This window comes from Cynara cardunculus (genome assembly GCF_001531365.2).
Source record: "Cynara cardunculus var. scolymus isolate 2C chromosome LG 2, CcrdV1, whole genome shotgun sequence".
Classification (NCBI taxonomy): Eukaryota; Viridiplantae; Streptophyta; class Magnoliopsida; order Asterales; family Asteraceae; genus Cynara; species Cynara cardunculus.
Genome location: NC_037529.1, coordinates 59,395,035 through 59,420,302, shown reverse-complemented (window position 1 = coordinate 59,420,302; position 25,268 = coordinate 59,395,035). Strand labels below are relative to the sequence as shown.

The following is a 25,268-nucleotide window of genomic DNA, read 5'->3' as shown; positions in this document are numbered from 1 at the left end:
ATGGATTTTAACTGTAATTATTTATTAGTATTAACTAGAGATTATTTAGAGTTATTATTAAATCTATCAAATATTTTTATATTATTATTCAATATATTTAGTCGTCAAAAAAAATAACAGTTTTAAAAATGTTTTTTGTAAATCCTATAAAAGTTAAAATTATGTTTCTTTTGTTTCATAAATAATAAAACTTTGATATATATATATATATATATATATATATAGGGTTGGGTTCACGTGAGACCAAGGGTTTTTTGTGAGACTCGTAAGACCAATTTATGTTCATTGATCAACTTTATAAACTAATGATCTAATGGTCTAAAGTTGCAAGGTGACAATTTTGTAATTATTGAGAAGTCTCGTGGCGTTTATGAATGTTCGGATCTGACGATTGTAAATCTAATCCAAGGGTTGAGAATTGGTCTTACGGGTCTCACAAAAAATCATTGGTCTCACATGATCCCAAGTCTATATATATAAACAAGAACACCTTCATTTTATGAGAAGAACATCTGTGATTATAGACAATCACATGTGATACTATTATTCCATCACATATGATACACATGTGATACTAAATCAAAAACACGGACGATTTTCAATGCGATCTTGGTTGCGGGCCAAGTCGCCCTTACACCACTAAGCCCCCTCACAAGTATTATCACATGTGATAAGGTTGTTGTTGAGATGATATTATAATTCATCAAAATCATCACATGTGATGCTAAATCATAAACGCAAACAACCTTTGGTGCGACCTAAGTAGTAGAACACGTCGTCCGTACATCACAGGGTCCCCTCACGCGTATTATCACATGTGATAAGGGTGTTCTCGCGTTCTCATAAAATAGAGGTGTTCTCGTTGAACCTCCACCTATATATATACACCAGAAAAATTTGTATTTGGTTGACCAATTTCGTTTTCATTAATAGTATAATTGTTATTTGAAATCATCATTGAATATAGATATTTTTTTTAAAATTTGTATTTGGTTATACAAATCTAATTTTTTTTTAACATTATATACAAAATAATAATAACTCAAATTGAAGTATGTTAACATATTCTATTAATTTTTCTTTAACATCTGGTTTTGTTAATTAACATATTTTATTATGAGTGAATTGTTTTAATTATATTATGAAATATTTAATATATTAATATTTAAATGTCTATTTTGATTATTTATATTTTGATAAGCTAGTTTTTGTCAAAGATATTTAGTTCATCAACTAGTTTATCAGGAACCAGGTAGCAAACTTATTAGCCAACAACTAGTTTACATGTATTTTTTTTGGTAATTTTTACAATGTGTTGGTTTGTATAATAAAGATTATTCTATCACCACCTTCTCCTAAACTTTTTCCCCTATTTTTTTTTATATACCCCCTCCTACACAAAACAACGAATACACTAAATTATTACGCACTCGTTGCCGATTACATTATAGTAATAGTCTTGATTCTCAGTTAGTTCAAGCATTATCTCTTTGCGGATAATGTCTCATTCGTCTTCATGGCCACCCAGACAAGCAGATATCACTCGGAATCCATAATTTTCATCGCCCAATACATCTTGAATCTTTGTGATCTATGGATGAAATAAACTCGGGATTTGATCAAGATATGGATGTAGGGTGTTGGATTGTTGTTGGAAGTCAAACTATGTCTCGCTTATTCTTGATGGCCAAAGCTTCAAAGTTAATAAATGTTGGCACGTTAGAACAACTACGTCTACGAGTTTCTTCAGTAATTGCTTTCTTCATAGCTTGATTCTTTAGAGAATGACGTCCACGAGTGGTTCTATAAACCAAGGGTTCATGGAAAAACCTTTTTGATGGCATGACTACATCCTTCAACTTTCTCACTAAGATTTTGCGACGAGGAGCTGACTGTTTGTTGAAATTTTCTCTAAATATTTGAACTTCATCGTCACATTAAATATCATCATCTTGTGCAGACACACATGCATGGTGAGAAATCAAGTTTTTTTTTCTCAAAATACGTCTATCGCATCAAGTTGAATGGATACGCATTGACATGTATACAGTGCTTGTTCATGCACACACAGTGGTGGATGCATATGTTGGGGTCCTGGCCCCCAACAAAATGATGTTTAGAAAGCCCAATTTTTTTTGTGTATAGTTTTTAATTTAATTTGGTTGGGCCCCCAACAAGAAAATTATGAAGGCCACATTCCATATTTCCATTTCCTTCCTTCACACAGTTCACGGTCGATTGAGAACGACTTCACCCCCACCCTCACGACCTCACCCACTAGCCACTGCTACGAGCCGACGCACGCACCTTCTTCCTTGTGTCTGCTTCTTCCCTGCTTGCGGCTGCCTGCTTCTTCTTCTTCGGCCGTCGGCCCTGGTGGTTTGGGCGTTGGCTGCTTCTTCCCTACGTGCAGTGCAGCGTGCGGCTACATACAGGCTACTGCTTCTTCCCTGATTTGGGTAAAAAAAATTATTTCCAAATTCCAATATATAATTTTGAATGAATTTGATTTTGTTGTTTGCTTCACAATTGATGATTTGGTAAATGCTTTATGTTAGGTTAATTTTGCAATTTTATAGACAAATGGAAATGTTAGGTTAATTTTGCAATTTTGTAGGAAAATGGAAATGTTAGACAAATGGAAATGTTAGGTTAATTTTGTAGGAAAATGGAAATGTTAGACAAATGGAAATGTTAGGTTAATTTTGCAATTTTGTGTTGAAAAGCAGTATACAAGAAAATTAAAGATCCAAGTGTTATTTGTGAATTATATGATCAGGCAGAAGGAATAATTCCTAGTTGGTAGGTCTCCTTGGGTGCTCATCTTAAGAAGAGTACTAAAAGATTAAAACATAAGCYTTAGAAGTCACTCTCCACCACATCATTGCATTTCAATAAGCAGGATACTCAGTACCACACATGAAGAGGTAAATATACAAGTCATATTCACTCAACAAATATAAATTGTAGGGTCAATGCCTACCTTACTTCAACCGCATCAGTTATCTTTATTCGGTTAACCGAACAATTTAAGCTGAAAAACCTTTTTTGATTCGAACGAATTGTTCGGTTTCGAAATTTTTTCGACCCTCCTAAGTGTGCCCCCAACCATAATAGTTTCTAGATCTGCCACTGTGCGCACATGTCAAACCATGACTTGTATGTAGTTTACAACCACAATTTTCAAAAAATACGCTAGTATCGAAAGACGATCATATTCACTGAAAATCATATCAAGTGCATAAAATGAAACAAAGCCCCACAAATTTTGAAAGTGTGGTTTTCCAAATAGATGTTTCCTAATAGTTTTACTATATTCAAAACTTGCTTTGATTGATGTGTCTTGTGACTAATTACGTGATGAATATGAGATAGACTTTGTAAGTCTGCTTGTAAAGTCTCCAAAAATATTTTTAATTTGGAATGTAGGCTTTCAACTCTATAAAGTTCAAAACTTGATCAACTCAAGCAGATACAAACATTTCCTTATATGATATCAACCATACACTATCCAGGTAATTCAAAACACATGAAAAATACAGCAAACATATGTTAATATCCTTAGTAATAATGGTTAAACTATCTTATATCAATAATACCTGGATAATCGAGCAACATTTCTTGAAGTTGTCCCAAATTGTACAATATATCATTCATGATTTTTAGATTCAAGTAATTGCAACCATGCTTGATAAAATGAATTCTACGAGTGAGTCTCATGGTTTACAATGTTTCAAAATATTTTGATAGATGTGTCATCTACAAAGTAATCGTTTAGCACCCGAAAATACCACTTTGCATGCATTTTCTCTTTGTTGATGTTTTGACTTTCCCTTGTAATTTGTAAGGAGATCATACTATTTATTTGTATGTTGGGTTGATCTTCCAAGTGCTCTCTTTGGAGGCATGATTGTCAATGTGATTAAAAAGCAAATTGTCAATATAACGATTTGACTATTATGAAGAGAGGGGAAAAATGAAGATTTATCGAGCTATGGAGAACTTAGAATCATGTGTTCATTGGTGAACGAACGGTCATAATTCTATACAAAATTGTGAATGGCAAGCTACAAAATTGCCTTGTAATGTTCATAGTATTTGAAATGCTTAAGATGATGTAAAGAAATAGTTATATTAATTCTATATTCTTAGGGGCCGTTTATCTAAACATTTATCTGGTAAGTGCTTACCGGTTGATTTAACAATATCACTTACCCTACCAGGTATGTTTTTAGTTCAAAAAACGACATTGTATGTAACAATTCACCGAGTAAGAGTTGACATCCTCACTTACAGGTAGGACTCTCGGTCCTCGCCATCGCTCTTACCATGTATGGTTCTCGATCCTTGTCAAGGTGATGTAACTTGATAAAGAAATACTGGGTAAGCGTTTGGTAAACCATCCTTACATTCTATTAAAATTTTACACCCCATTGCATTGTGCAGGTACACTACCAGTTGGCTCCCAAGATCTTAAAACATTTAAGGTCTCTTATGAACTTGTCCATATATACAGGATCTTAAAATATTTCAAGATCCTGGGAGCCAATTACGTTTTGTAGTATTTATCAACATGATAAATATTCATGATGAATAATATTTATTATTATTCACATTTATTCATAATGAATACGTCATAAAATAGATGGTTTTCAGGTTTTCAAAATATTTAAGTTTACAAATTCTGAAAGCCAAGCCATTACTTTGTATTGCATCATTTTGAGTTCCATTTCACTGGTCTTCATTGGCATTGCCATTGCCATTCAACACTAGCTTTCTGTAATTGATAAATCCATAGAATAACAACAGTTACAACATACCTCTGAAAATCTAAGATATAAAAGCTAAAACACCAACATTCTCTTCATTTTGAATTCTTCTTCTTCTTTGAGTTGTTGATTATTTCCGAGGCCGTGAATGCATAATTTTGAACCAGACCGGGAACCGTCAGTTTCAGGTCTCGAGTCATCCTCTGTAAAACCAAAGCCAGCACGCTTACATCTGCCATGGCTCTGTGAGCTTTGCCCATCTCTTGGATCTCATAATGCTCCCTAAGGGCTTGAAGTGAATTCGAAGCAAGTTTTGATCCTGCCCACATGATCAAACCCAATTAAAAAGCGTTTGTCGCCTTTTTATGCATATATCGAGACTACAAAACAGATGGAGACAGACCTTCGCGTTTCTTTACTTCACGAGCAGGAGACATTGTGTCCATGAAATACCAATCTAAAGGGATTTCAAGGGAGCAGCGGCTGAATTCACTGATCAGAAAGGGGACATCAAAGGCCTTGGCATTGTGCGCGATTAATAATATTTGACCCCCGGGTTTCTGACGGCTTTTGATATACTGAACCAAGATGGGTATCAAGTCTTTCATCCTGCACACAAAGTTCTTGTCTTTAAGATTCTTTAACAGCAAGATATCAACTCAAAGTATCAAACACTATTTGTAGCCATCCATGAAGAAGAGTAGAGAAATAGGTTATGAATTTCGATAACTACGGGGCGTTTGGTTCCCAGAATGTTTTTTTGACGGAATGGAATCTCTTAGAGGAATTTGACTTTGAATAAATTGGAATAGGGATTTGACCGCGTGTTTGGTAGGCATGAACTAGAATGAAATCCGTTAAATGATTAGGAATCTACCTGTTTGGTTAGTAGAATGTAACTTCAGAATTGGAATGAATAAACGATAAATGACCAAAATCCCTCTTCATGATAATTTTTATAATTTATTTCTTAGATTATACTAAAATATCAATTTTCTATTATAAAATAATCTCTAAATAAAGTTATCTATCAACCAAACGCCCCCACCACCGTTCCTCCCCACCCCACCCTTTCCTTTTCCAGCCACCCCAGTTTCTTTATTTGCTAAATCTCAATGTTTAAGCCTTAAATACAAGTTTTTATAAGTTAATTAAGTACTCTTAAAATATTCCAACAGCTGTAAATATATAAAGCAACAGAGCCATCGTAGTATTTTTTAATTCCTCTGAAAGGAAGGGTGGTAAGTTGATCATTTACCTATCGGGGTCTAATCGATCCTATTTTTTTCTTTCTTTGATGGAAGGTAAGGGTCWATTTTATTGTAAAGCCGTATGCAATGCATAAAAGATGCCCGTACGGTTGTTCGATTCTATCTTTTTTTCGGGTTATTCTTTTATCTTCCTCTCATCATGCGAAATAGAGAAACTTCTTATTATCTTATATCATCAGGGTAATCTTTTTTTGAAGTAGCAACGGGAGAATTCATCCTGGAAGTGGGAGAACTGCTGAAACTACGTGAAACCCTGACAAGGGTTTATGTACAAAGAATGGGCAAACCCTTATGGGTTGTATCCAAAGACATGGAGAGAGATGTTTTTATGTCAACAACAAAGACCTAAGCTTATGGAATTGTTGATCTTTTAGTTGTTTATTAAACTATCATACTTATAAGGCAAGTAGCTTACAAGGCAAAGCATGAGAAATCAAACATGAAGTGATGAGACGAAAGGGCTAATATGTGTTGGCAAGCTATGATATGACTAAGCAAGCTAGTTATGAGTTGTCAAGGTTAGAAGCATGTGTTGGCAAAATTCATGATGACAAGCAAGAACTAGAAGCATGGCAAATAAAAGCTAGAAGCATGATGTGTCAAGATTCCTTTATATTAAGCATGATATGTCAAGATTATTTTATATTAAGCATGAGGTGTCAAGATTCTCTTATCCTCAAAAATGAGGTGTTAATCGTAAGAGTACAATTTTGGGAGCAAGAAGAACGAGTAGCTAATGCAATGAATTTACCTATATATCGTGATTGAAGTGTTACCATTAGTTCCATACCAAAAATAAGAAATCTCTCTCTTTATACCTAATCAAGCTTGAAGATAGGAATTAAGGGAAAAACTAGGCATAATCAAGGTGAGTACTTGTGAGATTTATGAGGTACATACATGCTATATAAAAGTATTTTATGCATTACAAGATATTTTGGGATGTTTGCTTTACATGAAAATGTTATACAAGTTATGCATGATGACATGTTTTGATACAAGTATGTGTTTTACACCAAGGCATGAAAGTGTTTACATGTTATGATACAAGTATGTGTTACACAAGGCATGAAAGTTTTTACATGTTATGTATGACCATAAATATCCAATGTACGGGATATTACAAGAAGGGACGTCTTGCAAACGGACCTTATGGGCCAGCCTTTATGGACCCGGGGGGTTAGCAAATCTCAAGACAAGTATGGCATACTTGCATGTTTCAAGTGAGATCTCAAAACAATGTTTATGCATGATGAAAAGATTATTATGTGCATAATCAAGAGTTTCAGTCAATTACTATTCACAAAATGTTAGGCATCTGAAAATTGTTTATTCATGAAACCATAACTAGTCACTAAGCTTTTAGCTTACATATCTCATGTATGTATATCAGGGAAGGAGTAAAGAAGGATAGCATGAAGGAGTTTGTTCTAATCAATAGCAAAATTTGTACTATAAGCTATTGAGTTACGTTTCCGCTATCCTTTGAACTTTGTTGTAATTATAAGCTAAGTTATAAATAAAGTTAAATTTCAAGTTTACATTGAAGACTTAGTAGTATTAACGGCACCCAAAGTAGGAATTGGGGCTTTACACCCCCCATAAAAATCGATGTTCACGACGGTGAACAAAACTTGAAGCAACGACGAACCCCTACAGAACCTTCTATACTACGGATTGTTGTGCGTTCCAAAGCTATGGATCTGTTGTGGGTTTTGATTTCAGATGAAACAGTATGGGGCAAGAGCCGAAGATAGAACCAAAATAAAAGATATCCAAGTAAAAGATCCGGTCCAACCTTGATTGCATCTCAATCAAAACCAAGAAAAACTCAAAGATGTAGAGAAGAGGTCTAGTTTTGGGTTTTGATTCACTTTTGATTTCAGAATTTGATTCAAGAACTTCAAAGTGTTTTTGGGTAAAGCTCGAAGCAGATTCAGATTCAAGATGCAAATACAGATTCAGGTTGGGTGTGGAGGTGTTCTTGAGATATGAAAATGATTTAGGATTTGATTGTTGTAATATGTTTGTGGGATTTGTTCTCAGTGGTGGCTCACAACGGTGATCATGGCAATGTAAGTGGCAGTGTTATATCAGATTTTTCATGTCTCTTTGCTCTTCGATTTGGTGACGGAGTTCTTCAGATGGAGGTCATATGGGTCTAGGTAAATAAGTAGGGAAGATGGGATAATTTTGTCTTTTGAGAAAATAGGATGGAATGGAATTGAATTCCTTATCAGTTGTGATGGAATAACCAAATCCATGAATGGTGGAATGTGTGGAATTCATTTCCATTCCAAAGGTAAAACAAACGCCTGAACGGTATGTGGTCAACGAAATTAATCATTCCAATTCCCTCAAATTCCGTCGGGATCCTATGAACCAAACACCCCCTAAGGGTGGGTCCTTTGGTTAAATGACCTATTGACAGGATTTGAGGATGTCACTGCTTGACAGAAGAATGTCAATTACATACACAAGAATGTCTAAAACCTATAAAAAGGTCAAGATTTAAAAAACATTTCTGAGGAGGTCATTTAGCTAAATAACCCTTGATAAAAGCTGGAAGATTCTTCACATCACTACCCAAAATCTCATGTATCTTCCCACAAGCAAGACCCCCAAAAATCTATGCATTGTTGAGGATCCTATGCTACATGGGGCATGCTACCTTCGTCACAGAACTATACGGTTACCAACCACTCTGAATTCAATAATGGAAAAATATTCAGAATCAGTAAAATTGAGTTCAGACCGATGTTTTAAATAGTTATGAATTTTTATATGTTTCAAAAAGAAGTTATAGACTTGGATAGCTAAAAGTCTATATATCTAATATATGTAACCTGTATAGTCATGAGCAACTAGACCAAGAACAAATGTTTTTGACAAGCTTTATGAAACACTCCATGCTCCACCACAATGTTTGGCAAACCCTTTTTGCAATCCGGGTCATTATTAAAACAACCATTCTATTCTTTTCGGTAGGGGTATCTTATTCCAAACCCTACTTCCAAGTGGGAGATACTTGGTGTTTTTGGCTTGTTTTTTTATTACTTATGATGTTACTGAAACAGTCACTACACCCACTGGGGCAGAGGCAAGGTTTGCCTACATCCTACCCCCACCCCCCAGAAGAAGAAAAAAACCCGGCCCTACCACTATGTGGGATATACTGGGTCCGTTTGTGTGGTTTGGTTTACACTAACCTCCTACTATACCACTTGTAGGCTTTCTTTTAGAATGGTTGAATATGCTTGCCTCCTGGTCCTAGTCATTCTCTAGAATGGAAATGAATATAAAGAACATAAGAGCTCACTTAGGTACTATGTCTTCCTGAACAATTACAACAGGAAAACAAACAAAAAAGAAAATGACAGTGATAAAGCTATAGAGCGATGATCTTGGCACCCAAGAACCACTGCTTTAAACAGAGGAAGCATGCTTCAAAAAGTTGTGCAACATAATGGTTCATTCCAACAGTAAACCATCCCATTTTGGTGCATCATCACAATCTTCTAACGTTATCAACTTTTATGTGATGACATATATCATATAAAAGCAACAGTTTTAGAATGATTTAAGAAACACAAAACATAATAACCAAAGATTATGAATGGTACCTTGGGACACCTGGTTTATTGACCATATAGGATGAAATTCCATGTATATGCGAATTTAGGACGTATTTATCAGGATTTACAAGTGTCTGAAAGGTACTATTTTCTCCCCCACTAAGATCCTGCAACGCAATCTCAATGATGCGGTCCTTCTCTCGACTAAATCCAGTGGTCTCGATATCAAAGACAATAATGGTTATAAGCTTTGATATATCATTGTTCTCTGAAATCTTCTCTTCAATATGAATGCTTTTACTTTCACTGATTTCTACTCTACTTGTATTCAAAGTGTTATGTGTCAAACTTGCTACATCTGCTATTTGTTGGCCAATGTTATTTGTTTTTCTGCTTAGGATGTTCTTTCCTTCTGTGTTTGTAGATAGAGATTTCTGGCTCCATCTTCTATTATTCCCCCCTTGAAGGCCATAAATAGTGGAGCCAAATAACGGAAACTTACAACTCTTTTCTCCTCTCCTGCTAAAATTATGGACCTTTTCCCACCAAGAACAAGAAAAGGTATGAATTTGGCATCTAGGAAGTTGAAAGTGTGAAAAGCACATTGCTGCTCTCATTGAGTTTAGGAATTACAACACGATTCGGACCGCTAGAAAGAAATAATCAGTTGGTTTAACCTGCAACAAAGCAAGAACAGAAGGCAAAACTACATCAGATCAGAGGATAACCAGAACATATTAACAGACAATTGGAACTCTAGAATGCCCTATTACTATGGTAAAACTAGTCCCATGATTAAAATGTCAACTTGTACTAAAGATTCAAGCAACAACTCTGCCTATCAAACCAAATTAAAGAAAGCCAATCAAGAAAAATCAGATAGACCTCACCAACCATCATATTTGAAGCACCAAACCCCTTTCATGTTATGCTTTCCTAAAACCTGTTTCTTCATATATCCCTTTATGAATTTGTGAAGAAACAACCCCATATTTCTCAAATCCAGGAATGTAACCTAGAACCCAGAAAGATAGGATTTCTGTAAGCAACATCTCAGTTTTATGGCTTTATTCATGCTTTTGTTATGAAGATATTTAACACTTCAGATAATAGCAATAACCCATAGCTTATTTCAACAGAAACAACCCATACATATTGAACAATCCCCAATCAATTTAATCTAATAAGCAAATCATAAAAGACGCAGTAAGTAACCTCAAGATGCACAAAACTATCGGCAATGGAACACCAGAATAACTTTAAAAATCAGACCCACAAACAGAAACGAATTGTCGATTTTCATGAAGCTGAAATTAGATAAGGATACAAAAATTTCTAAAGAACAAAAATCATGCCTCGCGAAGGAGATTCCAAAATGCAAAACCACATTTATTCAAGTTCCATTAAGAAATTAAATTCCCATTGGTATAAGTAGAGGTGTGGTGAAGAAATTGGTTGCTTTGGTGTATAGATTACGATGTGAGACGAATTTGGGGAGAAGGAAATAGGAATGGAGGAGAAGAAACCGTGAAGAAATAGAGAAGCATGGAGTGTAAGACTATCAATGCTCAAAATATCAAAGAATGAGGAAGGAACCCCCATAATTCCGGATCTTTTGGCCCAGATCCGCTTCTTTCGGGCTAACTCACCACACCTTTTATTTACTTCACCAATTCGGAGATAAATTTTACAGAAATTGATTATTCAAATCAACATTTTTCACATTTAAATTTGTCTATTAATTATTTTTCTTTCGGATTTATCTAAATTTCACTATTTCCGTAATATTCAGGTCTGCAGTATTACGAATCTAGTTAGAAGGCAAAAAAACCTTCAAATTTAACACAGATCTGCAATTACGACAACTGTAAATTGGTTAAATTTGAATTTTTCTTGTCTTTTCGCTAACAGTGTTGTGGATCTGGATGTTGAGAAAGTACTGACATCTAAATAAATCTAGAAGAGAAATGGTTAAGAGACCAATTTAGACGTGAAAAATGGTCATTTGGATCAATTTCCATAAATTCTACACTACCAGATATTACTTATTTTTTGTAATAATTATTAATCTATATCTATACTTCTTTATAAAACGAATTACGGTTCTATTGAATTTTCATGAGGTATAACTATTCTTGCTTGATGTACAGTGCTTTGATGCACATTAAGGTCAAGCTCCTATAATTTCTCTTATCCACGCCTCTTTTAGGGTATGTATACCAAATTTCTCATCAAGTTCTATATGAATAAATTTATCTGTCTAGATAAAAATTTGTTGTTGTTTACTTCTTTACCCTAAATCAATCGTCTAAATGACAATAATGACCGATCTACCCCTCAAACATGTGTGAACTTTACCGCAGTTCAATCAAACTTAAACAAAAAATCTATTGTTCATCAAACCAAAAATTCGAAACCGATTCGATCAAAAAAGATGCTCGATGGGGGCCTGTCTTACAGAACCCAAATGAGGATTTCCCAAAATCTGTTGGATCAAAACAGTGAAGTGGTCAAACAGACATGGTGCCAAAGCAGAGGACAATGTCGCTGGAAAAGACGATGAAGCTCAAACAAACCTGAAATCGCAAGAGAAGACGATGGGCTCCAACCAAACATAAAATCTCCAGGGAAGACAGTGAGGCTTGAACCAGACCTGAAATCGTCGGAGAAGACGATGAGACCCTGTCCCGTCAAACGGGAAAACCTCCCCTGAAGTCGGAAACTCTCCCTCTTCTGCATCGATCTAGCTTTCTTTCTCTATCTCACTCTCCATTTGTTGCTCTCTCTCTCTCTCTCTCTCTCTCTCTCTCTCTCTTCTAGGGTTATGAAATGAAAGAGGGGGTGGGATTATAGGAGGAGGCGTGGGATTGAGGGGGTATAACTGTCAATATTTTGGCTTAATAAGGACAACAAACCTCTTCCATATTGTGTGAATAAGCCCATATATTTATCATTTAGCTGCAAGTAAATATTCATATATGGCTGTGCGAAAAGCCAAAATAATCATTAAGCTAATTAACTCAAAAGTAAACGCCCCCTTAATCACATTCCTCCACCTCCATCCAAAAACGTGATCGTCCCTAATTTCTCTCCATCTCCCCCCCCCCCCAAGAAATGGAGTGTTCTCTCTTAAATACTGAAATCCCATCTTTTTCTTCTCTTCTTCCCTCAAATGCATATTATTTTGCAACCTTTTTTAGTTCGAAACCCTGTGTATCAAAAGATCAGGATGAACTTAAAGGATTCAATTTAAGAGTTGCAGCAACACCAAATTCAGAGGTTTCTTGTTCATATGCATATTTTTATATATCTTTGTTGTGTGTTCCCTAATTCTCTCTGGTAAACGCCTCTGAATTCAGTAAGCCATCAACACTTCAGTAAAACATGTGAAGAACTTAAAGGATTCATGTAACTGTTTCAACAACAGCAGATTCAGAGGTTTTATGTTTGTTGTTGTATTTCTATTTTAACCTTCCAAATCTGGCATGTTTGCTATAATGAGAAGAAGGTGTCCAATCTACATCTTTTTCATCTAGCTTTTGTTGTTTTCTTTTACTTTCAATTGTGGGAGTAAGCTTCATAGATAAGCACAATGAATATTCAACTCTTTTATTCTATGAGCACATCGAAACGCTTATGTTCCTTACAATCTTGATACTTGGGATGTATGGTTGAATGATTATCGTGTAGGAAAGCATATGAAATGGGAGGCAAAGTATGCTGACAAAGCATACAATAAATCTCACGTTGGTAGTGAATGGAAGAAACCTTTTGTTGCTTCTTCTCATGTTAAGGGAATAAAAAATGCAATGTGTAACACCCGAAATTTTTCCATATTTTGGCTCCGTACACGTTAGGATTTCTGTTTTGTTTGTGTGATGTACGTTTTTTTATGTATATATATATTATATTAAGAGCTTTGAACATTTTATTTTGTTATTTGGGTCTTTCTTTAGTTAAAAATATGTATATATATATATATATGCACATATATATATATATAATTGTAAGGAAGAAAATGTTGGAAAAGGGGGTAAAGTAAGGGAGGATTAGCTTCTGTCTTTTTCCTACCCATAGACTTCCTTTACTTTTGTAGGGTTCTTTTTTTTGCATTTGGGTCTTTGTCTACTGTTTCTTATGGGGAAGATAAGTGAAAAAGTAAAGTAGGTAAGGGGTGAGGGTGATTCATAAGAAAAGGATCATCCCTTCCACTTGGGAAAGGAATCTAGGAGGTGAAGAAACAACAACAGATACAGCAAGAGCTGCTGTTTGAGAGTGAAGGGGGGGAACGGTGGTTTCGTGCACAAAAGAAACGATTGGGAAGAAGCTGCAGATTTTCGGCATGACCTTCTTAGCGCTGGCCAAGTCTGCACAGCACTCTGGTCGCTCCCGCACTTCGGATTCTCCAGGCGGCAGGTGCTGCCGCGCCATTTCAGACAGCAAAACAGCAGACATCAGGGTTTTTCCTCCGTCTTCCTTGCCCGAACAGCAGGCTGCTGCCGCGCCTTCGCGACAGCAAACAACAAGCAACCAGCAGCAGTCGCGGCCGTCCTGTTTCTCCGTATTCGTTGCTAAATTTTGAGTTCCTTTTCGTCTACCTTTTGGTTCAAATACTTAGAATTTCTCCTAAATCCTACAATGTGAGTTCACCCGATTTCTTTTATGAAACCATATGCTTAATGTGAGGATGTGCTTACTTACAGTAGGCTATAATTTTATGAAATTACTTGTGTGGATGAAATGATGGTTTTAGGACAAAAGTGTTTGGAACTTGAGAATCCCGCTTTTAATAATAGGATGAGCGTGAGAAGGATTTAATTACTAGGTGGAGTGCATGTTTCGATTGTTGACGGTCATAAAACTAGAAGAAAAAGGGAACCCTTATGACCTATACATGGAGTTCTTTTCTAGTGAAGGGAAATATTTCAATTGCTCAAGGATTCATGTAAGAATCTCATTTGTTGGGTAAGTGCTAATATAGTTAAGATCTCGCCTTTTAACTTATCACTAGGATGTAATGAGTCATAGATACGATAGTTGTTTATTTTTAATTCGTGAGAAGGATGATGTAAGTTGGATTTAGACATTGTGTTTATTACGTAATTTCCAAATCACCTTCTCACTTCCACTCAGAAATAGGCATTGTGATTATTATGTAATTTTCGAGATAAAGAGCTTAAGATCACGGTCAACTACATGACCAGTTTAAGATGATGTCGATGGTATTAAACCTGTAAGTGATGCTCTGTAACGTTGATCTATGACTTACTTTGTGTTTCGTCATAATCAACGGCAAATTGGGTCTCTCCTGTCATCTTCGGATGTTTTGCCTCTTCCATGAGTTTACTTAGGACTTACGTTCCCTCTTATACCGTCTAATTTTACGATATCAATAATTATATATAATTACATTTATAAGAAGGTTTTATTGTCACATTTGTCCAATTGCTTGGACTCACTAGGCGTAAGCCTAACACTTCTTTTGATATAGCTTGCTAATCAAGTTTCTTTAGCAGCGAGGTACCAAAGGGTTGAGAAGACGGCCGTTCGTAATAGTCATTTTTGTAGCTGAAGCACTTGGTGCCTCGAGCGTTACGATATTGGTTGATTTCGTTTTTGTTTGGAAATGGTAGAAACACCCGTTCTTAATCTTGGCATAGAATTGTCTAGATTAAAAAGGTTGTTAATTATCGTCTCTTTTGTTGTTTTGTAAACGCTTTACTTTTTCCCTTCGTTGGGTGATTTTCTTATTGAAACTCTAGTTTTCGACTTTGTTTTGTCGGATAAAATTTATCTCCTATCAAGTTGTTTTCTTCCTTTATTTTAGGGTGTTACACAATGCCCTTTCTTCGCTTTCAAGTTTAGTATGTGTGATTGATTTTTTGTTTTAAATTGAAAAGTTGCCTTATGTCGTCTGCAGTGGTATCATGATTCTATGTCTATATAGATTTGATGTTTCTTCCACTATCCATGGCCATAATAATGTTCACAAGATTACTATCATTCCTCACAATGAGGTTGACTGGTATCTTCCAATATTTGTTGAGTAGATTTTGACTCTAACTAAGGGGTTGTTCAGTTCGTTCTCTGTTAAGACATGTATGGATATAGTTGTATCTATTGATATATCTGTCTGAATATTAACAGATAAGTTATTGTTCTATTGGTGTGTTGAATAAACAGTCTGAATGTCAAATAACCATTTTACCCTTCAGACCTAATGTCAAAAATGGGGGTTTTCCATATCTATAATGGTTTTCCAATCCAATCCAATCCACCCTCTTTAATTTGTTTCCAATCCAACTCGGTCCTCACCTTCACCGTCTCAACCTCACAGCCTCACCCTCGATCCTCACCTTCACTGTCTCATGTTTTCTAAATTCTAATCAGCGCTCGTTCCGAACAACAACTCTGCAAGTGTGAAGAAGAAACCCTAATTGGATGATGTGTTTTGATGTTTTACCTTCACTCAGAAAAAAAAAATATAGGTATGGATACCGAACAACTTAGTAGTCGCTCTCTTCTACTCATCGTCTTCTCCATCTATTTTGATGAGGAGAAGGTTTTTTGGATCTATGTTTGGAGGATGAATACTTTCAGAGAAAAAAAACACATGTATCCGTAGCCTTCCTGTGTGGGTTTCCATGGATGAAGACTTTTGGAGTTTGGAGGATATCGATTTGTTTGAAAGGTTTTCTGGATCTGTGTTTTTTTCTGTTTAAGGATGAAACTGATGTGTTCAAAGGGAGGAGTGGCTATAGAGAGGGGTTGGGAGAGGGGTAGTTGAGGAAGCTTAATAGCTTAATACAAAGGACATAGGTTTTGTAGTTGAGTGGTTCAGCCATGGACTGACCGAATAAGCCCATACCGAACAAATAGATATGGCTATGCAGATAAGCCATATGGATTATACAGTCCATTAAGCTGCAACCGAATAGCCCCTAAGGTTGTTTGAGTGGTTTTGTAAGCCGACAAGGGTTCAGTCAAATACTAAATGGGTTTTTTTTATTCTTGAATTAATCTTGTGAAGCTCGTTCCATATGAAATTAATCTCGATGTATTAAGCTACATTAATCTTTTTCTTTTATCTTGTCAGGTAGGCTTAATTCATCCCCGATGCATCCTCAATAAACCACAGTTTCTGTCACGGGTAAAGAAAGTCCAAAGAAGATGAGGGATTGGGGAAAAGCTTTTTTCTCTCTTTTTTCTTCATCAATGTTCCATTATCATCACTACTGGATTAATCATCATGTAGTCAGTTGTACTTCAGTCTTTCATCATCAATTTGTTTCATTTTTCATGTAAAAATCATGATCTGTTTATATGACCTGACCTTGCAACTGTTGCTCGAATCCATCAATAATGATGAAAATAGTTCTTAAATTTGATCTGAGCTTGCTTCTTGGTTGAATATTGTTCGCTAAAAATCTTGTAGCCTTGGGAATTACCAAGTGGCATATCAAATTTGTAATTTTCTAAAACCAAAATAAGTAGAAACTAAAAAAAGCATCAGAATGGAAACATTTCAGAGATTAAAACTGAAGATCTATGTCAATTTTTGGAGTTGGAAAGCATATAGGTTTGAAATTATAGGAACTAAAAAAGAATATGTTTTCTTTGGGAGAAGGAAGGGAGCATCAGTTAAAAAACAGTTGGCTCAACCTTAACCTCTTTCATTTATTTGCAACTCTTATAACACTGTATCAACTGGTCACGCTATAACATTGTAATCACCCTCGTAAGTCAAATTTTTATATATTATCTGTAACATCAAAAAATTTACTATTTCAGTTGGCATGTAGCTCAAGTCAAATATTTGATTGTTTAACTGATGTCACCCTCCAAATAAAGACAGATAAATGAATCTTGTTGACCCCATTTTAACACCAACAACTTATTTGGAATGATGATAATGTGCAAGTAGATAATTTTTAACTTGAAATCCTTAAGGTTTTGTTGCTCTAAGTTCTTAGAACAGACAGACAGATTCATCTTTATTGATTTAGCAAACTGTCGTTCATGATCAACTTAGCTTAAATACTAAAGGAAGTTTAGAACACAGGGACTAACAAGAGTGTTCATTACAAATGAATTAATAACCTCGAGGTGTAGATCAAATGATGCAGCATTCCTGCAAACCTTGTAAAATAGTATTATATTTGTTTCAAAATGAGAGGTAAGCCTCAACATTTGAGATGAAATAGATTAATATTTGATGTAATAATTAGTTATGGATTCTTTAAATTTTGGAAGAAAAAAGTTCATAGTGACCTTATTTATGAAGAATTCTGAATAAGAAAATTTGGTTATGTGTTTTCATAAGAACTTCTAATTTTTATGTTGAATCAACCTATTTTCTTGTTTTCCATTCTCGTGTAGAGGTCTTTCCTCTCAAGTTTCCAAATTTCATAATGTGAACTTATTATGGTTGTCAAAGAAGTCAAAAAGAAAATTTTGTAGTCTTATTTGCTTGGTTTCCTTAGGAGGAAGGGGGTCTTCAAAGGTGTTGATTGATTTACTATATCACTGAAATGTCGAGTTGTCAACCAGAAACCACTTTTTTTAAGCATAGCTAAACCCCCCCTTTGGGACCCAAGAGGTAAAATGAAACACTTGGTTGTTACCACGATTTGTTAACTTTTTGATTTGGTCATTTAAGTTGAAGCTTTAACTCAAAGCGAACAAGTCTATCACTTCTATGTGTTAATATTAGATCTTTGACCCAGAGATGAGCGAATTCGAAATACGGCTTGAGTGATGCAAGAAGCTTTGATAAAATCTTCAATAATCATATATATATATATATATATATATATAAGTGGTTGCATCATCATTACTGAGGTACAAATATTGGTAAAGTGGTTGTGCTATAGAGATATGTGTATCTCTTCATATTGGCGAAATTAAGATTTTCAAGATCTACTTAGTACGGTTGGCAAACTGAACGTGGCCACTTTGTGGCGAGACCGTGCAGGCCATAGTTCACACGACGTAGCTTCCAGAGAAGGAAATCGTGTAGGGTCATTTTGTAACTGGTTTTGTCAACCATTTAAGTTACTATCATACTCTTGGGAAAAACTTGCACCCATATCCACTTTTTATTACTTGTTATTAGTTAATCTAGAAAATCTCCCAAAATATTTTCTTCTTCTCTAATTGAAATCGGTGTACATTCGACTTACTACTCGAAACTTTGAAGTCTATTTCGCGAGGCAATCCACGTCGATGTAATGCAAGTGAAGGGGGCCTATATGACATGACTGATCAATAGAAATAGTATCTATCTAAAATATATGCATGTTGGATTCGCAATCCCTATGGAGATATGATCTCAGTATTATTACCACTTTATACTTGAAAGTGATCATAGTAGTTGGTGTGCACCTGCACCATTATTATGTCACATTTATGTGTGTGTGTGTGTGTGTGTTTTTTTGTCATCAGAAGCTCATCAGAGAAAGTTTGATGAATTAAAAGAAAAGCTAATTCCAGGGAAAGTAAATTACAGTTTACATTATTAAATTGATGGAAAATAAAATTTTGAAACGACAAGACAACTCAGGAGGAGTAGAAAGTCGCCACAACCTAGGAACGGTTTATGTTACAGGAAGCCAAAAACTTGAGCCCTTTTACAAACTTCTTAAAGGGGAGAGCGACAAAACGACAAGGAGAACATCGAGACACCATCAGTTTGGAGCGCAAGGCTAGCAGAGCTTTGTTGCATAGGAGATCTAGTAACTATTATGAATGTGGAAGAGTGGGGAATTATTCTAGTTACTATCCCAACGTTTGGATGGAAGAATGTTGCTAGGGAGTGCAGAATATGTCAACTAAAGATGGAAGAGTGTGCACATTGTGGAGCCTAGAGCCCGGGAAGCTCTAAAGGTAAATGGAGTCAGAAACGTAACAATGGTTCTTGTGAGTCATCAGCCTGTTATCCTCGATGTACCTTTGATCCGTTGAGTGAAAGCCCTCTCATACGGAACTTTCGAATCACTATGATTGACTTTCGTCTCTATTCGACCAGTGGTCTCACAATCAGGAAGACTTATACCATTATGCTCACGAGCAGAACCTTAGCTTGAGCCAACCTTCACACACCTCTGTTACTCTTTAGGACGCATCCACTCCAAGGTAAACTACCCACCACGCAGTATCCCCCAAATAATCGGTGCGGCATTTAGGCATCCTTAGATGAAAGAGTGGTCTTTCAGAATTGGTAGTTGTGTGTCACCACCTCCCACCAATCTTACACATTTGTTCAAGGTTGTCACTACGAATAGGGTTGACATTAGTTAAGGGTAAACCCGTTATCCGTTATGTGTCGACCCGTTGGATAAGGGTATGTGTTAAAAAAATTAATCTAATTTATTCACTTATTCATTACCCGGTCATCCAACATTTTAGTGGATAATATAAATGGTTTTTCGTTATCCAATTAGTCGTTACAATATATATATATATATATATATATATATATAGAGAGAGAGAGAGAGAGAGGAGGGACCAAATATAAACCTGCTCATTTTTATAAACCGTGCAAAGCTCATTCAACTAATCATAATTTTTATTTTTAGTTTCACTTTTTTTAATTGTAAGGATTGATTAATCATTTTTGTTGTTGAGAGCGTTAATTATAAACACTATCATCTTCATTATATTATTTTTTAGAAATAGATTCCATCGAAATGAGAAATATATTAAACAATTTCATTTTTTAAATAGAAACAAAAATATATGAAATAATTTTATCAAGAAAAAGAATTATATGAAATAATTTCATCAGATTAGACAATTCCATGAAATATATCCATTAAATTAAACAATAAATTTGACGGATGATTATGGTTTATAGGATTTGTACAAATGGCTTGGTTCGTAAATTAAACCATATATATATATATGTGTGTGTGTGTGTGTGTGTGTGTGTTTGTGTGTTAGGAATGGCAACGGGCCGGGTATTGTTATCCTCGTCCCCGAAACCGATAACAAAGACCGTTCCCATAATCGTCCCGATCCCCGTCGGGTCCCCACAGTTTCCCCGACCCCCATTGGGTAACCCGTTAAGAATAAAAATCCTTTTTCCCCCATTGGTTTTTCGTTCACCGTTGGTTATACCGAACCCGAAACCTAACTGATCTGAAAAAAATTGCAATACGTTAATTTTCACAACAAAAAGTAAATTACAATTTTTTTAAATATGTAAAGTTTAAATGTCTCAAACATAATCAAACCAATTACAAACATCATCTTGTATTACTATATAGAAGTAAATAGGAATTCAAACATCAAACAACTAACATCACGATTAGACAAAATAAACAAGACTTTTTTCTGAGCCTTATTTGGGGTATTGATGTAAATTGGATAAAAGTCGTTTAAAATTTTAATGTTGGCATTTTCTTTAATTGATATATATCGATATGTATGTGTATAAATTAAAATTAATATATACACACATATTGGGCCGGGTCAGGCCAGTGATCACCGTCCCCGATAAAATCCCTGAATATGTCCCAAATTCCCGTCCCGTCCCCGATAAAATGTCCCTGAATCCGGTCTGAAAATTTCGGTTTTCAGTTTCACCATTTGTTTCATTTTTTCTTTTTGCTATCCCTAATGTGTGAAGGTTCAAACGAGAACACTTCTCTTTTTCGAGAATGCGAAAATATTTATGTGTCTTCAAATTATTTAACTCATAATTGAAATTAAAAGAAAACAAACTAATTAATTATAGATGATTATGTGATTTTATATTTATCTGTAATTTTGATAACATCTTTTATCTTTAAATTTACATACAAATAATATGTTAAGCCGATACCAAACAATGGACAAATTATCATTACATCAAGATCTCATAACGAAGAGATATAACAATGAATGTAGACGTGATTATTATTGATTTCTGATTATTATAACATTATCACATCACTTTCACAATAAAAACCACATGATTATTTGATGATTATCAAATCAAAATCAGTCATAAAAAAATTTCACACAATAAAAACCACGTCATTATTTGATGATTATCAAATCAAAATCAGTTATAAAAAAATTTCAACTCATCAAATTATTATAACATCATTATCAAAACAATTATCATAGTATTATTACATCAGAGTTGGACGATATAAAAAGTGTTCGATAATAATAACAAAAATTAGGAAGTGATAATGACAAATCTATGATAACACACCACTTCGAAATCTAGGAATTCAAGAAGTCACATTCCATTCATAATTTGGTAGTAAATTATATTTACATGTTTCCTCCCCAATTTAGAAAGGGAGATTCCTACCCTACACACACACCCACTACTACTTACCATTTATACCAAAATCACTACTCCTTAGAGCTGGGATGATCCACAAGACAAAGACATCAGAAGAAAAGCAGCTTGTTCTACTTCCCCTAATTTATTGTAATCGTTTCTCCTTACCTTCTTCATCCCACATCTCTCCCTCTGACTCTGCAACAGCACCACCAGCTTTATCCTCCTCAAATCACAATCATCTTCACCCACTGTCGAACAACATGACGATGATGACGTCGGAGACGACGGTGGCTGTTTCTCTTTCTTCTTCTTCTTCTTCTCCGATCCTGATATACTCTTCTTCTTCCTGTACCTAATTCCACAAGCATTGCAAAGCGACTGCAACACACACATGTTTATTCAGAAATTGATGAATTAATTAGACTTGAATCGAACAGTATGAAATCAATTGAACAACCTTGGGACCGGAGGGACCGCTTCTCCACAACGGCGTTTTAGAGGTCTTGCAATCGACGCAGATCTTCTCATCAACCTTACTGATCGTTTCACCACAACACATCGATTCCTGAGAAATCAAAATTGAAGAACATCAGAACCGACCTTCGATCACCAAATTACAGCTTACACAAACGATGAAATACCATTTTTTTTTTCTTCCTGTTTGATGTTGTACTTCCTCTAAACCAGAAAGTGATGTGGAAAATCAGAATGGAGGAATAAGTAGAGAGGCAGAGGAGAAGGAATGGCGGCGGAGGTGAATGGTGGCGCAACCACATGAGAGAAACCGACAGAAACAGAGTATACCGTAAATAGTGGGCCAAAAGGGCAGAGGGTTGTAGGAAAAATGATGATGATCGGACGGCTGAGACAAACCCTAACCCTAAAGGACGGGATTGAGATGTGACGAAAATGACCTTGGGATATTCGCCCGCTAAAAAAGTGTTGGGTCCAATGCCCACGTGTCATCGTTTACGACTGCCAAAACTCAGTGATAGTGCATGTGAGCAGCCGAGTATTCTGCAATAAAATCTATCCTCTTAATCTATATATGAAGAGAAATTGATGACAATTTTAAAACCGTACGTTAATTTAAGTTTTTTAATTATGTTTGAGAACAGTGTTACAATATATTTTATAAATGTTTGATTAATGTTAATAGTTTGTTTAATTTGAAATTGCAGTTTTAATTGAAATATCATTTAAGATGATAAAGTTACCATTTTTAATTTTTATAACAAATTTAATTGAATTTATGAAAAAACATTTTATGATATTAGTGAAAATTTGAGCGGTGCGTAAACTGTAACAACAGTAGTGGAAGTTCAAGACGATGCATTAAGAACCATATGACCAAACTAAAATAACGGATGTTCACCCATAAAACAATAAAATTAATATCAAGTGGGGTTGATGACCCACATATCAGATATTAAATTGATAAAAATAAATACTACATTTTACCGTAACATTTGATAATATTTGAATTGTAAATTAGAGAGGTGCGTCAAGCCTTGATAGTAGTAACACCAAGACAATGGATAAATAACTACATCACCAAGTAGTATAATAGGCATTCCCAAATAAAAAATAAAAATACCAAGTAAGCTGAAGAATCATATATTATATATCAAACTAAGAATATATAATATACTTGATCTAAACAAAAAACCGAAGATTTAGGGCAGATATATAAACTAAAAACATGTAATATATTTGCTCTCAAGCAAAAGGTTGAGATCCGAGAAAAATATGTTTGTTCCATTTTTAGTCATTTCTTTTTATAACAATTTCCCTCGTGCCATTTTTATTCCATCATCCAATGCGGGATGCAAACAATATTGAGAAAAAAATTAGTCCTTTTCTTTTTGTATCCACCTCCACACGTCTTTTTCATTCTTTGATCTAATGTGGGATGCAAACAATAATGTGAGAAAAAATGATTTATAATGTTTATAAGTTGTCACCAGATTATCCATGATTATTGTTTTTATAATATAAAATATATGTATAGTAAATTCATATCATTACCTTCCGTTGTTATTTTAAAGTCAAATGATATATAATAATTTTTAATATAAATAGAATTTTTGCAAACATAGAGAAAAGTTAAAATGAACCAACTTTATTACTTAATACAAAAATATTCTGCAAATTATGTATACAAACATTTTTTTTCCGCAAAAAGAGGGTGGGTCAAATTGAGCTAACCTCATGACTCCCTTCATATATTGACTCCCTAATTTCAATTTTACATCTACTCACCAATATGGTATGATGAAAATCAATCATATTTAATATTTAAAAATACTCAATCTTCATTTTGTTACCTCTTTTACCTTTGTTTTCTCTTTTAATATACATATATTGATATTGATGATTGATTTGTGACACAATACCATTGACACTGTTTTTTTATTATGATATGTGTGTGTAGAAATTATGTTTCTAATTTAACTTATAAACGTTGTTTTAAAACATAATTTTATTAAAACGGTTAAAAATGCAATTAAGTGGGCACGAAATAAGTGTACTATAAATTTTGATTTTTATAGTAAGAGAGACGATGAAAACAGCCAACTCATAAGCCACATTTCAAGATTTGATTAATACTCACAGCTCATTAAGTCACCTCATTATCCTTTGGTTGTTCCTTTAATTTATATATATATAGGGGCAGGTCCAAATGAAAACCATGTCATTCTAAAAAACCGTATAAACCAAAATCGACCAATAGGAAAATTCCATTCTTTTTTAATTAAATTTAATCAATAAGGGTATTTCGGTCATTTTCATCATTTTTTTGATAAATAAGGAAGTTATTAAGGAATATTAAATAAGAAAATTTATTAATGGAAATTATATGAATGGAAAGATTTAAAGATTTTAATATATTATAATATTAAAAATTGATTTTTTTTGTTATTCAATGAATCTGGAAAGTTTTGTTAAGATTATAGCTTGTTATGGAATGAATTCTTGATTTGAGGTTGATATAATGAAACCGGTGCATAATATTATAATAATGTTCATATGAAAAGGTTTCATAACGATGAAACGGGTGCATAATATATTAGTATGCATAATGAAAAGGGGGTGCATAATATATTTTATTCTTTAAGCAATTAATGTTCATATGAGAAAGTTTCATTATAAAATGGTTTATTTGTTTATTTTATTAATATTGTACATGTTCATGCACTTGTTTCATGATGATGAAACATATTCATATGAATGGAAAGATTTAAAGATTTTAATATATTATAATATTAAAAATTGATTTTTTTTTTGTTATTCAATGAATCTGGAAAGTTTTGTTAAGATTATAGCTTGTTATGGAATGAATTCTTGATTTAAGGTTGGTATAATGAAATCG

General features: G+C 34.5%; 2 protein-coding genes across 7 annotated transcripts; both read right to left on the bottom strand.

The window, feature by feature from the left end:
* Positions 1 to 4,682: 4,682 nt before the first annotated feature.
* Positions 4,683 to 12,399, bottom strand: LOC112506801 (exonuclease DPD1, chloroplastic/mitochondrial). 6 transcript variants are annotated; one of them, XM_025111080.1, is made up of 5 exons: positions 12,192 to 12,399; positions 12,074 to 12,100; positions 9,664 to 10,292; positions 5,173 to 5,378; positions 4,759 to 5,088 (listed from the first exon to the last, which is right to left on the bottom strand). In XM_025111080.1, exons 3-5 carry the CDS (start codon positions 10,230 to 10,232, stop codon positions 4,865 to 4,867), a joined length of 999 nt encoding a protein of 332 aa, XP_024966848.1. In that variant the 5' UTR covers positions 10,233 to 10,292; positions 12,074 to 12,100; positions 12,192 to 12,399; the 3' UTR covers positions 4,759 to 4,864. The 6 variants fall into 6 exon arrangements, with proteins under 6 accessions (XP_024966851.1, XP_024966848.1, XP_024966847.1 ...); XM_025111079.1 differs by lacking the exon at positions 12,074 to 12,100 and adding an exon at positions 10,501 to 10,630; XM_025111078.1 differs by lacking the exons at positions 12,074 to 12,100; positions 12,192 to 12,399 and adding exons at positions 10,501 to 10,630; positions 10,831 to 10,937.
* A 9,436-nt stretch (positions 12,400 to 21,835) lies between these two features.
* On the bottom strand, positions 21,836 to 22,686 carry LOC112507884 (GATA transcription factor 16-like). The gene is made up of 3 exons (XM_025112626.1): positions 22,537 to 22,686; positions 22,353 to 22,460; positions 21,836 to 22,273 (listed from the first exon to the last, which is right to left on the bottom strand). The coding sequence occupies exons 1-3, from the start codon at positions 22,669 to 22,671 to the stop codon at positions 21,971 to 21,973; spliced, it is 546 nt and encodes a 181-aa protein (XP_024968394.1). The 5' UTR covers positions 22,672 to 22,686; the 3' UTR covers positions 21,836 to 21,970.
* Positions 22,687 to 25,268: the final 2,582 nt, after the last annotated feature.

Bases quoted from the DNA above. Each gene is read 5' to 3' on its own strand.
- LOC112506801 (XM_025111080.1), bottom strand. From the start codon at position 10,232: ATGAGAGCAGCAATGTGCTTTTCACACTTTCAACTTCCTAGATGCCAA. The intron at 5,379-9,663 runs GTACCATTCATA...CTTTGTGTGCAG, and splicing joins AATAAACCAGGTGTCCCAAG to GATGAAAGACTTGATACCCA. The intron at 5,089-5,172 runs GTCTGTCTCCAT...TCATGTGGGCAG, and splicing joins TGAAGTAAAGAAACGCGAAG to GATCAAAACTTGCTTCGAAT.
- LOC112507884 (XM_025112626.1), bottom strand. From the start codon at position 22,671: ATGTGGTTGCGCCACCATTCACCTCCGCCGCCATTCCTTCTCCTCTGC. The intron at 22,461-22,536 runs GTATTTCATCGT...TTGATTTCTCAG, and splicing joins ACAGGAAGAAAAAAAAAATG to GAATCGATGTGTTGTGGTGA. The intron at 22,274-22,352 runs GTTGTTCAATTG...TGTGTGTTGCAG, and splicing joins GCGGTCCCTCCGGTCCCAAG to TCGCTTTGCAATGCTTGTGG.